Source organism: Anopheles coluzzii, chromosome 2 (assembly GCF_943734685.1).
Source record: "Anopheles coluzzii chromosome 2, AcolN3, whole genome shotgun sequence".
Classification (NCBI taxonomy): Eukaryota; Metazoa; Arthropoda; class Insecta; order Diptera; family Culicidae; genus Anopheles; species Anopheles coluzzii.
In genome coordinates, this window is record NC_064670.1 from 4888743 (window position 1) to 4904198 (window position 15456).

Genomic DNA, 15456 nt, shown 5'->3' on the forward strand with positions numbered 1-15456 from the left:
TCGCCGCCAATAACAACGCCCCTGCTCCGTGTGTCCCATAAATGGAACTACTCTCAAACGCGGCGAAACGATGGGTGTCGGGTAAAATTAGTCCGAAAGGTGGAAAAGAAGTGGGGCCCAGTGAGAAGGGGGTTAAAAGCCAGCGCGCTGAATACGCTACACCCGGGGGCCCCTAGGCCGGTAGGCGCGCACAGGCATTTTCCTCACGCCATATCACGCCATAGTGCGGTGACGTGTGCACGCTCGTATCGCCTTCCATTTTGCACACCAATACACCGGCAGCCTAGTAGTGTGGTGGTAGTGGTAATAGAACCCGGGCGATGACAGGCATCCAATTTGATGCCCGAGCTCGAAAACAATAGACGACGACGACGACGACGACGACGACGTCGGGCACATACAATACGGAGTACGGAGCAGACACGGAACATCACCCGGACAGAGGCAGCTGTCAGCGTCACAGACACAGAGGGAGGTGCGTTACCTCGACCACCGTACGTCTCTCCTGCCCATGGATTGGTGGAAAGCAGAGAGAGGAAAAAAATGTGGAAAATCCTCGAAACCTGAACACTTGTTCCTGCAACTCTTTTACTGTTGCTATGTTTTATACTTCCCCCCCCCCCCTTTTACCCTCCCCAGAGGCGTGGTTCATGGGTGAAGGAGCATGGGGGGTAGATTATGGGCTCCATTCGCGTACCCCACTATCACTACCCTCGGCATACTTTCTCTAATCATTGTCACTGGAATATTGTGACAGCAAATCGAGTGTCACTCGTTGTCGGTTCCATTGTCAGATGGGCCCGGGTGTCACTGTCCCGCTCTCTCTTTCTCTCACGGGCGGCAGCAGAAAACCCATTGTGCAGTTTTGGTGCATCTGTGGCACCCCGATAGCGCGAGACAACAACAACAACAACAACAGCAACAACACCTTGCTTGGGTTGCCGGGACCGTCCTCCATTTTCCGTCCAATTTTGTGCAGACGAAGCGAACCGACCAACAATGCCGTGAGGACACCACGGGGAGAGAGCAATATTGGGAGGACAAAAATATACCCACGAGCGCGTGAGGCACTGCCTGAGCAGCTTGGCTATGCAAAATGCCAGCTAGACCGAACACCATGCCTCCTTTCCTCCTCGTGAGACGGTGTGCGAAAACACCCGGCCCCGAGACTCGAGCCTCCGTCTGTGTCTGTAGTTTCTGGGAAGGAAATGGGTTTTGTGGTGGTTCTATTTTTTCCCCCTTGGTGACACACACACAAAGTGCTGCTACCTGGAGGATGCTCTCCTAAAATTGTTGTGCAGTTTTATTTTATTATCCGCTATCACTTCCTGCGCTTTTCACTGGCAGTAGGGGCAGTGGCGGCGGCAGCAACAGCAACAGCAACAAAGATACCGTATCAATGCAATCCAATTATACACAATTGCGATTGAAATTCGTTGTCTGTTCGGTTTCTTTTTAGTTTAGCATACACGCAAATGAGTTTCTGTTTATGCAGTGGTAGTGTTTTTGCAGTAGGTAGGGAAAAAGAAAGCGCCATTTCCGTTAGATTCAATTCGAGATTGTCCAGTCCAGGTCGATGCTTCGACTTTGTTTTTCGCAAAAAAGATAAAGATTAATTCTAATCAAAATGTGCTGAAAAATTACATTAAATCCTTTCCAGTACAACTTCCCAACTGTTATGTACAAACACACACACGACAGAAATGTGCTTTAAAATGTAAACAATCCTGCACGCCACCCTCCGTTATCGTGCTCGCATCAAAATGGTAACGATCGAAGAAGCAGCCAAATAAAAACGCTCCCTAACTTCACAAATCAATCGCAAACTTAACTTTCGCCCATAAAACCCGATATGCGCCATCAATGTTAACAATAACGATCGTAAAAACACCTCATCCACCATCCACATCGCGCGCTTTCCCGCTGCTTCGTCTGCATGCAGCTCGCCTCAGGATAAAGGCCCTCCCCCGCCCGATAGAAACAGTTTCCTGCCATAAATTCCAGCCCAGCACTACTGCACTGCCAACAAAAGCGTTGCATTCGGAGACGGAGGGAGAAAGGGTGGGAGTTGCTCTCCGATGCCACAAAAGCAGATTAACATTTATCTACGGTACGTGTCGAAAGCCGCCGAAGACACCAAAACCATCACAACTCGCCGCGCACGATGGTATCGCTATTTTAGCGCGAACGTACCCACAATCACACTCTGTGTCTGTGTGTGCGATTGTTGCAGGGCAAGTCTGGCGCACTCGTAAAACTTTACAGCCTTCACACAATAGGAATATAACAGTGGCGTTTTGCAACTTGCCAAAATAGGATGTTTCCTACTCGTGCGCATCCTCGTGCTTCTCTTAACTCTCGCGCGCTGTGTGCTGCACTACCCCGGGCCGGGTCCGGGTGCCGGGTTGCAGCAGCAAGTCTTCTGCACCTCTGAGGGCCTTTACTTTATAGTCCGGGCTTACCTTCTTTTCCAAGGGGATCTTTGTTTGGGGACGGAAGGGAGCCACAAAGCCCGCTAAAGTAGGTCACATCTCAACCGAGCATGAGACATAAATTTTCCACCCAGCTTTCCCAAAGGCGAGCTGCCTTTTACCCGGCAAATGGGGGGGGGGGGGGATGCATCCAGTTCGGTGGACAGCGAGAGAAGGGAGAGAGAGCGCGCACAAAAAGTGATCACCCATAGAACTAACCGGAAGCGGGGGAAGTTTTTGGCAAGAAAACTTCGACAAGCTTCACGTTCAATGGTTCGACATGCCACGTCCGGAGCACACACACACACACACACACTCTCCATGGGCACAGAGGGACCTGTGTGCGTGTTTGTGTGTGTCGTCTGCCAGTCGTTCAGGGCGTTTAAACAGTGAGAAAATTTGAAATTTATTGCCCGATCAAAAGGTAATACATTTTCCTTTCGCCATGGCGAGATGCCCACCGCGCAGAAAAGCACCAGAACTTTGTATGTGTGTCTCCATGTGTGTGTGTGTGTGGGAAGAAATCCCACCCTTGTAGTCGTCGTCGTCGTTGTGAACGTAATTTTCACGATCGCAGGAAAACATGTTCTTTTTCTGTCTCTCTCTCTCCCCGTGCCTCCCGTGGGGGTTTTCAACTGCAAGATATTCCCGCTTCGCGGGAAGGCACGTGGAAAGATGAACAATTTGTGCCGGTTTTTTTTTTCATCCTGCTTTTGCTTTTACTGCCACCACCAGGAAGCAATATGATTTGAAATTTTATCCACACATTTCGATGCCCAGGTACGTGGCCGCGGAAGCCGCGTCGGGAAAAATCTGGAGCGTTGTTAGGGAGCGTGGCAGAGTGCGATATCTGCGAAGGAGCTTGGTCTGGTGGCTGGCACCCAGCAACCCACATAAATGGAGGACAATTTGCATGGCACGAAGAACGTGCGCATGTGAAATTCCCTATTTTGAGGAGGAGAGGGGGGGGGGGGGGTAATAAATCAAAATCAATTCATCACTGGGTTGTCATTGCATTGCTGCGCGATTTGTACGATCACCACGTACGTCGGTGACCTGTCGAGCATGGTACGAGCAGGTACATGGGGCGATGGATGCACGAGAAGAGGGATGAGATTTTGATGGAATGTGCAAAGGAATTTGATGCATTTGATGAGCTGGAATGATGACAGTATGCAGCAGGGGAGATCGATACAGGTTCAATTTGCAATCGCTTTGTTTCGTCGGCCAATGAACCACAAGGGAGCGGGTCCAATTGAAGGTAATAATTGGTATGACCTTTAATAGTTTCTCTTTTTTTGTGTGAACTGTCACATAAACATGCACAATAGCGTTTAGCATATGCTAATCATCGATCCGGTTTTACGATGTGCTGGGGTAAAGTGCAGCCACCCTACTGCAATGCAATCCGTAATAGGCTGATTTAGCATCAAGCGCAATCAACACGGATTAATCGAGCGTCGGAGGTACCAGGTTGGGGCCGGGAAGGAATCATCGCCACACCGGCACAGCAAACGGTTCCACGCAAAGTGCCAATTTTTATACACTCACATCCACGCAAACGGCACAACAGCCGCCGCTTCCCCGCAAGGTGGAATCCGTCGTACGCTTATTTCAGCACATAAACCACGGCATGGCATGGCATGAAATGAACCAATCAAACTTCATACTTCACTCCACCACCTGCCCAGCAAGCAGCAGGTTAAGAAATAGTGCGGACGTGTGGAGCATTTGAAGCCGTGCCGGTACTGGTGCTGGGACGAAAGCACACCGGCGGCAGTTGGTAGCGATAGTGCATTTTATTGAATTGCCATAAAACGGGTTTATTTTTATCCCACTGCGACATATTCTCTGGTTGCCGCTTTGTGGCGCACTCCTCTGGGGACATACGGAGGGTTCAATATAAGCTTCCAAACAACGCAACAACGCGGCAAGTACGCCACAGAAGCGGTGTGAGTGTGTGTGTGTGCAAAAGAGGTAAGACCTTTAACCCCTAGACTGGATAACGAACGAAGCACGTGCAAGCAAAGCAAGATGGGTGGGAACCACCTGAGAAAGTAGGAAGAACGTTGGGTTGGGGGGTTTGGGTGGAAAGCTTTTGCAAGCTTCCAATAGAAATTCAAGGTTGAAAATGCGTTTATTCTCTTACCATACGGAAAGAGGTAAATATCAAACGATAAATATTTTATAGTAAGTTGTAAAAAGTGGCATTCTGATGTGGTATTGTGGCAAGGCGCCACAACATGGGGAGTCGCCCATCAACATGACAGTTCACACGAAGCTCACTCGTCCTCACGCGCGTAGCTCACACGGCTCTGGTCCCTGGCGTTTTCTCTCGTTTGACGTCGCATTCCCAAATGGCAAGCGCCAGAACAACAAACCCCTAACTGACAGCTACACAATGTTTTGCCCCTTAACCACCCTCCTCGTTCACTCTACACCACACCAGCATAGTTTCTTACCCATCCTTGTCGAAAGCGGTGAAACAAGCGTCCATGGCCAGCGAAGGATTCGTCATAAAGTCCTCGTCTGGGAGCTCCGTCGGCTGCTGGGTTTCCGCCACGGCACCGTTGATCCGTGGGATGGTCGGTGGAAGGGTTGGCGGGTGGGGGGGGGGGGGGATGGGTATGCAACGGTTAATCATGGTTAAGCCGACAGGAAGCAAAGTCACCAGCAGCAGCAACATCGGTCAAACAGCAAACCAGTGCGAGAAGAAAGAAGGAGAGAAAGACAAAAACAAAAGCATTTTATTATTAGTACAGTCTTGTTTGTCGGGGCGCGCTAACAACAAGTGACCCGTTGTTTTATGGACGCGAGAGTCCGGGTCCGGGTAGCTAGGAATGGATGGCACAGATTAGGTACACATAAATTTGTAGCAACACGAATAACGGAAACAAAAAAGCAGAAAAAACGGAAGCGGTTCAAGCAAGAAGCACACAAGTCAACAACCGGGAGAGAGACAGAGCAACATTTGGGAAGCAAACTTGGAAAGGTTTGAGGACGAGAGGGGAGCAAGGGCTACTAAATGGAGATTACTGGGAAGTGAGGATACTATTACTACTACTACATAGCAGCAGCAGCGACACAGAGCGCATCTCCTCAATAATTAGCCAACTGTCAAAGGTAAGCACCATAACAACACACACAAATCGACGGTACGATTCGGAAGGGAATGATTTTTGCTGTTGTTGTTGTTGTTGTTGTTGTTGTTGCTGTTGCAGTTGTTGTTGTGTGGTACGGCACACTTGGTCGCTTTGGACACACCACACCACCAACACACAAACCCAAACACACACACACACACTACTAAGCCAATGGAGGGATTTAACCAACTGCCGGCTCTAGAAGGCACGGTTTTTTTTGTTTGTTTGTTTGTCGTCGATCGTGTGTGCGTCAAACGTCAAACGAGGCAGGCTCTGTTCGGCGCGGCTGGTTCGTAAAAATGTGAGAATTTGATGCACTAACTGGTGACTGGCAATCGAACACACTACAGTACAAGCCCATGTACTGCAGACACACACGCGCACACACAACCACCACTCGCCGCCGGACGGTTACAGGCCTGTCCAGGAGAGCTGTCCCGGAATCAGCAAACACAACAGGGCACAAACAGGCGTAGCAGTAGTACACCCTATGAAACCCCGTTGGGTGAGTGCGTGGAACCGTAATCGAGTGCGGGTTATATCACGGGACAGTCCCCCCCTGAAGCGAGGCCACAACACACCGGTCTGACCGCACGGATGGAAAACGTGAAAATGGTCGCACCGAGCAGCGCTGACTTTCCCGAAAGCGGGCGACCCGTGCCGCGTTGGCAACGTGCTTATTGAAGAAACCTGCCGCACGGTGACCATAGCAACGGGGGTAAATAGTTCCCAGTGTCCGCCCTCCCCCACGAGCCGCGATGACGTGCGTTGCTACGCGCAGTGCACGACCGAAGCGCTGGAACACTGCGGCGAAGAATTGCGCCCGTGCGGGGAAAGTTTAAGAGCGTGACGTTTGACGTTGGGCCGTTTTTTTTTGAGGAATTTAAAATTTTAGGCCAGATTGACAGTTGCACGCAGTGGGGCGCTCGGGTGGTTGGCGCGGGCGTGTGTGTTGGAATAGGGCAAAACGAACAGACGAACTGTCCATAGTAATGCACACAGATCGGAATGGAAAATGTTGTGGGTGCGATTTACTGAGTTTCATTGAGCCGTTTCATTTTCAGGAGGTCGTAAACGGGCAATGGTGAGATGTGGCTTATTATTCAAACATGGCCAACATACATCGAGAGCGATATTTTCCTTAGAAGGTTTGTTATTTATATCCTTCCATGAAATTACGGCCGAAGAGCAGTCAGCCAGCTCCTGTTGGTGGTAGCATCATCATTGCCGGGCAAAGGCAATTGGACTGTCCTGCCATTAGACCGCATGAGTTAACACTGTAAACAAACCGACCAAGCGAGCGCACCAGGGCCTGAGAGGATCCGATGGTATTGGGTACGTTTCGGTTTTCATAGTAGAACAGTTTAGGCAAAGTAAATTATTCTCCGAAAGTTGTGTGTCCAGCGCGTTGTGCCAATTCTTGGAGTAGAAAAATATTATTCTTCAAGATAAAAATAACATACGTAATGAGGTCGTATGTTGGTCCAACGATCGGGTGGAAATGGTAATTTTTGGAATGGCTCGTCATCCGGCTCGAAGGACCAAATTCGAAGGAACGTCAGCCAAAACGATAAGAGGCAGAAGCTTTTTTTTAAATGTTAAATACGAAATACAAGACCGATCTTTGAAGGTCCTTATCATCTGCTTCGCTTCGAATATTCGCCTCTGCATCAATAAAACAACTTCCAATCCATTGCCATTGCTGTCGAATTCGAGTGTTAAAAGTGGATAGTTTTATTAACAAACCACACGACACTAAAGGCCATTCTAAAGACACGCACAGGGACACAGTCTTCTTCAACTAGACAATTATTGTTGTCGTCGTGGTGCGTTACCGGGATACCAAACAACGATATAAACCCGTTTCACTCCTTCGTGTAATGACAATACCCCGTTCAATGGCTGCTGTTAATGCGTCCGGATGTCCGCTCCAACCGTACGACGGATGTCCGGATCGTAAACATACGCCGGACCGAGTTGCTGCAAAGGATCAGGATTCAAGCGTGTCCCCTGCCCGCCCGTGCTATTACCAGTGACACAATCCATTTAAAAGCCGCCGCCCTTTCCTTATGTATCGAAATTATGGCTGTTTGCGCGTGTCCTCACTCCAACCATTACTTCGGCGCGATGCAATGGATAGAATGTTAACAGCAAATTAACGCTAAGATGCTGCCCGGAATAGTTAAACTAAACCCGAACGACTAAACTTTCTGTGTCTCTTTGTGTATGTGTGTGTGTTTGGGATGGAGAATAGGGTTGTTGTTTTTTTGTATCTTCGTATTATCGTCCACAATCCAGCAGCAGCAGCAGCGGCGGCACACATGTGGTGCACGATTTCTTCGCTCGCATCGCTTGACTCGTTGCCTGGGGGAAAGTTTGCTCCAAATTGCAAGGTAAATTTCTTTTTGATTGCGTGTGAAAATCCACCGCTTTCCTGCTCCTTTTCCGCACTATGAAACGTCTCAGGCTTCCGTCGGCTTCTTCTACCGAACCGAACGCGCGACGGAACGCGCAGCATTTACAACACGGCGGTGAGCCGTTGCCAGGCGTAATCCTTTTAACATTAGCGCCACTGTGAATTATCCCTTGCCCTCGACGGGTGCACGGGCGAACGGAACGGAAGTCTTTTCTTCTGCTGCTGCTGCTGCTGCTGCTGCCGTTCTTCGGTCTTAGTTCCGAACTGGCGCAGAAACGAGACCTTCCTTTCCGGTGGTTACACCCCCCCTCAATTCCTCGCGCTGATTATGCTGTGGACCACCCCGTTCAAGACGACGGCGACGACGAAGCTTACGATCGGTCTACGGACACAAGAACCCTTCGCCACCGACTCCCGTGAACCCGTTTGGGGGAGAGAAAATTAAATACTCCTTTAATGCGCTTCACTTCCTTCGCTTTCACTCGGGGATTATTTTCCCGGCGTGCCAAAACTGGTGCGAAGATTGTCTTGAAGCTTCAAAATAATGGAGCCTGTTTGAGGCCGGTGTTGTAACCCGGTCGGTGGCAGTACGGCATCCTTGGTCTCGGTCCCGGTCGGCTCTTCTCGGTACGTGTAATGAGACCTCGCGTTGCGCACACCGTGTGCCGTGTGTTCTCTTTGCCCTCCCCTCCCCCGCATCATTGCGTTCACTGTGTATCATCTTGCGCCATGGTGCGCGTAATAACAGGCACAAGCCGCTAGGATTAAGCGGAGCCAGAGCCTGAGAGATGGAAGCTCGGCAGCAAACCCCTCCCCGCGGACTGAAACCAGCCTCTCGGAACCACGTCGAAAACAACAAAATATCCCGTGTCTGGCAGGGTGCAGGAATGGAGGGCAAAACGGTGAAGGCAAGGCAAACCGATTATGCTGTCCGTTCGGGTCGGATGGTATGATGATGCTTTTCCGAAAATATTTCCATCATTAACTCGTCTCCGGCGGTCTCTGGCGTGGCGATAGGGTGGTGCTTTCGGGCTTTAGGGACGCCACGGTTGCAGCAGCGGCGCAACAAAACTGCCCAGTACCCGGGTAAGGTGGCCCATGAAATAAACTTCACCACGGGATGAAACAACCTCCCCAAAAAAGAAAAAAAAAAACACCCAACACAACCCCGGTTGAAGTTGTTCGACTTGCAAATACCAACCTCTTGGAAGGCGCACACACACCCGTCCAATCGCTGTGCTGTGCGATTGAAAAGGGAAGTTTACGCGGTTATTATTAACCCATTGCATGTTTCGTGGAATGTTTTGCCGTTTGGGCCCCGGGCAAGGGAGGAGCCCCTGTTTTACGTACGTATTACGATAAAATCAATTTTAACAGCACAATATGAGTGGTTTTGTACACCAAAATGGGAGGAACGGTTGGAATTTGCGTATCGAGTTGACTATTTCATCACGTTGCTTGAAGAGAAAAATGAAAGCTGCAACTTTCCATCTTTTTACGAGGAAAAAACCATTGACATGAGACTCTTGGAAAGCTGTTATTAAGCATTTAATTGGAGCAAGGCTGCAGCATCGATTGATGAAATTCTTTTAAAATCAATCGATTTTTTAAATTCCAAAAACTCCATAATCATTACGAGCCTCATGTCAAGCCTAGAATGCACTGAGGCAGGAGAGGCACTGAGAAGGGAACAAGGGTAAGAAGAAAATTTTCATTATGACATCAAACCATATTCCAACTGCCGTTAGCCGTATCAATTACTTTAATTAAAAGCAAAAAATCTCTTTCAGCACAATGAATTTCCAACGTAATGATGGATTATTGGGAAAATGTTTTTTTTTTGTGTTTTTTTCCACAGTTTGGTTTTACAGGGTTTTTGTTACTTGATTTCGCAAGCGTAGCAACGTTTAACGCAGCTGCAGCATTTGACAGTATAAGCGCAACAATTGTTTTCGGAACGTCATCACGCTTTAGACAACCTTCGCACTTAAAGTCACACGCCCGGTGCACAATTTCACAATGCCAGCGTTGCAAATTCAAGGAAGTATTCAACTACAAGTGTATAAACGGATTCAGGGCATTTGACAGCTTGAAAATGTGGTTGTTTACAAGTTAGGAGATTTAAGTGCAAAATACAACATAATTACAAGGGACGAACACGTTACCTAGGGTTACCAAATTCTGTAGTTGTAGTGCATTACTTTGAACACGTTTATAGGCGCTGGTTAAATGACTGATTCAAGCCGCCAAACACCCTTTGTAATGTTGTGTACCACGATTACGATATCCAGTGCAAAGGCTGCCCTAAGCGTGATGACGTTCCGAAAACAACTGATGCGCTTGTCATGTCAAATGCTGCAGTAGCGTGAAAACGTTGCTACGCTTGCGAAATCAAGTAAACCGCTCCTGTACGTTTAATGCAGACACAAGCATTCTTTTTTTCAGTTGAATCATAAAAGTAATATGACGATGCATTGCTGAAGGCAAATAAAATAATGTTGCAAACAGTAGCCTAGAGCTGAACAACCCCGCAACTGTGACGGTGCTGTGAAGCCTTTCAATCCAAACGCAACTTGAACAGAGCAGATAAAGCAGCTATGATGAAACACATTCTATCTATTCTGTAGAACGGGAAGAATCCTAGACACGAACAAATCAAGAAAGAAGGATTCCTGTTCCTCCGAACAACAACAGAAGCAGAACAGAAGTCTATAAATACTTCTTGTGGTGACACACCACCGGGGCGACGCGGGGGGTTGGTTACCGTTTTGCGAATTGTTTCCCACTGCAATTACCTACACCGGGGGAACGGAAAATGGAAAATGGGAAAACTTAAGCTGAAGGATTTGAATGCTATTCTGCTTCGGAAATATCATCTTACCCTCGTCGGGGCTGTGCGTGTCGGCACGTTACGGAATTTCCACGAAATCCAGGCTTCCCGTCGGTGCCGACTTTTTCCACCGAACACGCCGGCTTTTGCACGGGCCACATTTGCCCCGTCTTTGAGCGCAACACGTGTAGGGTGTACACGGTACGCATTTGGGAAAATGGGAGAAACCTTTTTAGATCCCGCTTCTCTGCGTAAGTCATCGCCCCGTGTACGGCTCCGCGTTCTGCTGGTGGGCGCCGCCTCCCCTTCACGATGATACTTGGAGGATTTTCCATCAAAAACGGATGCCGAAATTCGGTTACATTTCGATCGTTCCATACCGCAGTCGTCGCACCGTGTGTTTCCCCCACTACCCTACCTACCTTCAGCAGCCACAGAAAACCCCGTTACGAAGTCAACCATCCGACCGACCGATGATTGTGTTCCATATTTCTTCTGTGATTTGTTTCCCGATTTTCGTGCGCGCGCGTGTGTGTGTGTGTGGGTTTGTGTCTTAGCTCCTGTCGAAGAGGACTAGCCTTCGATTGCTGAAGACTCCGCAGACGACGCACACGCACACACCCGGGCCGACCGAAACCGAAAAGCTATTTGCACGCCGAACCCTCCCCCCAACAGAACCCCTCCCACTGCCACCCTCGGTATGCATAATTTATGAGCCACTCCTCGTCCTCCTCCATTTCCCCTTCGGTTTTGAAGAAGCTCCTCAGCTGCTACTGTACCCACCCTCCATCCCACCTGGTACGTGTATGGATCGCAGCTTCCCAAAAATTGCTCCACCGCACGGACAGGGTGTTTGTGTGTCTTTCTCACTGCTTGCTGAGAGATACTTCCATTCAAATGACTTTTACATTTCTTTCTCCCCAATGCGTGCAAAACAAAACATGAGGAGAAAGTCGGGGAAAGGGCATGAGGACCAGAGCAAAGTGAGAGAATAAAAAACAAGAAGGAATCAATTCAACAAGACGAAAATGTGCCCCTCCAAAGTGTGTGCGATTGCGACAAACCAGCATCTCTTAACAGCCGGCAGGCTCTTTTCCTAAACGCGCGCGGTGGTCAAAGCACGAATACGAGGCGCAACTTAAAAGCAACAGCCAACAAACAGTGGCTGAGGGAAGGAGGAGAAGGAGACACACGAGCACACAGACACACGAAAAATGCTCATTAAAATTCATTAAGATGTTTTTAGCGGCTCAAGCATTCAGGGATGGGATGGGATGGAGGGGCCCAAGGTAGGGTGGGGTCGCTTTTCTCTATGCAATCTTCCGAATCTGATTGTGGCTGCCGAGGCGCTGTTATGCGCGTCGTGAGTGAGTGCCGCGACGGGGAAGTAAGCTTTTCTTTTCTTTGAATGTGAGTTTAAGCTCTTCCATTCAAATTGAAAGAAAAGTGACTCCACTCTGACTGACAGTGACACGCAATGGATTTACGTCACTTGTAAAAGTTTAAGACAAACGGTTACGCGGCGGGGAGTTGGGGGCTATTGAATCTCGATGCACACTGGGATGTGGAGCGGATTTGTGGTAAAGCGTACATTTGGCTGGGGCAAAATACACGCAAGAGGGCGCTGTGATCGTTGCAGAGTGTTAAGTAAATGTTTTAGTAAAATGCGCTGATTTTACCAAGCAAAACGTCATATCTTTTTTTTGGTTTTGTAAATACATTTTAACATCATTGAAATCCGTCAAATTTAAGTCCCTAATTACCCCAAAAGACCTCATCTTGGCGTTTCTGGTGATACTAATTTTCTCACTTTTGTCCAGCAAGCTCCGCCACATCCCAAAGTGACACCGGTCCGTGAAGCCGGTTAAACTGTATCCATATCCAATCTCGCTTCAAAGTTTTTCACAAGCGAATCATGAGAAGGTGCTCTCTGCTGCGCGCCGTTCCTTCTTGGCAAAGAATTCTTGCCTTATTCCCCGAAATAAAGAACCGCCACAATGGGACGTTTAGAGGAGAAAAACAAAGCCCAAGCAGGGCTCGGCGGGACACCACTCAATGCATATTTCTGAGAGGGGATAATTAAATAATCACAGCTCGCGTACCCAGCCGCCACTGGTCCTAGCTCTGGTCGGATGGGAGGGTACGAATTAGACACCAAAGCGAACGCTCGTGCTCCATTTTAATTAGCAATGATATACACACAGCGCGAGACAGCAGCATGAAAGGAAAAGCACGGCAGCAGCAACAGCAAAAAATAGAGACACTCTCACAAAAACTTTGCGGTGGTTAGAAATTGACCAACCTCAACTCTGTCTCACTCTCTCTCTCTCTCTCTCACTGCTTCGTATACACCCCTTGAATGGTTTGCATTCATGAAACCCACCAATCCTACCCAAGTGGTAATGAATTTAAGCTGCACCCCGTTTCGTGTGTGTGTGTGTGTGTGCAGTGATTTGGTCGTGTGGCGCGGCATTAAAGCCGATATTAAAACCGGACACTCGAGCAAATGCTGCGGGCTGCTGGAACGGGCACAACAACACATCGCCATACCGTCTGGCTCTAATGTTTCGCTGACACGCATCCGAAGACTCACACACACCCTCCTCCCCCCCCCCCCCCCCTGGCTGGCCGGGTTTTGGCACCATTGTAACCGGAAGGTGCCTCTCGGTAAGTGAGCAAGACCACCACCCCAAATCCAGGCAACTCTGACGGCCGGGCAAAAAGAACGCCGGACTTCCTGTCGCTTTCAACACATGCTAAACGGGCGGCCGCCGTCTCTGCAACGAGCCCGAGTGCGAGACAGCGGCCTCTGGACCTGGGGTCGATGGGACGCAACGCGCAACGCAACGCAACAAAAAAGCAGTGGAACAACAACGCCAGTGCTTCTATTGTTCCGAAAGGCAAGGCACGGTCGGGGGGGGGGGTTGGTTGGTGGAGGAAACAGAGGGGTATGAGCTAGGTGGGGCGGAAGTGAAACGAAATTACAATCACGAACGCAAACTCCGAAAGTGCTGCAAACTGTCAGCAAATATGTGTGCAAATATTTATCATCCAACTGAAGTGTGCCCAAGTGCCTTTCGGAAGTGAGCGTTAGGGTGAGTGAGTTTGGGGGGTGGAATGGCTGGTGTGCATGGGTTGAGGAGGACGGGTGTACCTAGTGCCAGGACCAACAGGACTACAACTTATCTGTGTGTCGTTTGCCCAACTCCTCCTCCTCCATGCGAAACACGCTGTTTGAGACCGTTTTGAGGCGGAACTTTGTTGCAGGTCCGCTCTGTTTCGTTGGGAAGTGTTCTGGACATGTGTGTGTGTGTGTGTGTGTGTGTGTGTGTGTGTGTGTGTGTGTGTGTGTGTGTGTGTGTGTGTGTCTGTATGCCAAGGAGGATGAAAAAATTGGAATAAAACGCCCTCCTCCTGTTCGTTCCTCCTCCTCCATGTGTAGTGTGCCCTATTTTTGGCTCATTTTGAGCATAATCTTGAGGGCTTCGAACTGGACCGGTTGCTGGAAACCGGGCTCGAGTGTGTGTGTGTGTGTGTCCAAGGCTGGCCATTACTAACGGCACCACCGAACACTAGGCTCGCTCACAGGCACAGATGTGTAGGGATATGGGTTCTGAATTTAGAGTCGCTAGTGTGCTTGCGTGTATGTGTCCTGCAGCACAGCTTTACAACAATGTGTACAACGGAGCGGACCCATTCCACTGTCCAGCGCCACAAAGCGTGTCCCCAATGCTCTAGTTGATTTCTAGCCAAACCCCCATTTCAAAGCACCACCGAAACTGAACAGAGAATGGATTTTACACGCACAACCCAGCTAGTGAAGAAACTATCGCAAAGCGGACCGGACATGTATGTGCAAGGCACACACACTGGAGGGACTTTTTGGCAATCGTCCCTTGAAGCTCTGCCGAATCTGACTTTCGGTGAAGTATATTCAAACAGGGAAAGATGAACTGTCATCAAAAAAAAAAAAAGGCGGAGGCATCGGTCGACGAGGGGGTTGTGAACCGGGAACCGGGAAGCTATATAAATTGCTTTTGCCTTTCGGTCCCCTATCGAAAGTCATCCGAAGGCATTATGGCGTTTGTGTGACTTCACATGGCACTTTTGCTCCATCCCTGTACAATGCACAAAACAACGAATCACTTCGAACGATCGTTCCCAAGTCGAGCCATTTCGAGGTGATATGATTCATTCGTTCATGTTTTGGGCAGCAGCAGTGTGAAAAGCAGCAGCAGCAGCAAAAGGTGTTTCGAACGGGTACGGTACCAGGGAGACGCCGAAAACCCTGAATGTTCACCACGACAAGAGGTTTCGGAACATGGCAGGGGTTTTGCTTTTGCTGCTGTTATTTACGGTTGTTTTGTGTACACGCTACTTTCTTTTACAGTGTGACACACATGCGTTATGGAATGCGATGAACTGCTGTGAGATGTGAAGTCATGTTAACAGAAAGATCTCACTGAGATAGGGTTGGACGAGTGTCTCTGTTGCATGACACAAAGGTACCTGTAATCAATTACATTCACTTTTTTATGATTTTCCAAACCTTCACCAAACATATAAAACATGCTAAAAGTTTGTGCTCGTCTGTCT

At 49.0% G+C, this 15456-nt stretch overlaps 1 protein-coding gene across 8 annotated transcripts in view; it reads right to left on the reverse strand.

Annotated features, from left to right (window-relative positions):
- LOC120947502 (nicotinamidase) overlaps positions 1 to 15456 on the reverse strand; it is a 61729-nt gene that overhangs the window by 24263 nt on the left and 22010 nt on the right. For 2 of the 8 annotated variants that reach the window (XM_040362877.2, XM_040362875.2), the window contains exon 2: positions 4934 to 5016. In XM_040362877.2, the coding sequence (XP_040218811.1) occupies positions 4934 to 5016 (83 nt within the window). Of the gene's footprint in view, positions 1 to 4933; positions 5020 to 5602; positions 5901 to 5936; positions 6224 to 15456 lie in introns of those variants that run through there. The other 6 variants (XM_040362876.2, XM_040362873.2, XM_040362874.2 and 3 more) reach the window with 5 other exon arrangements.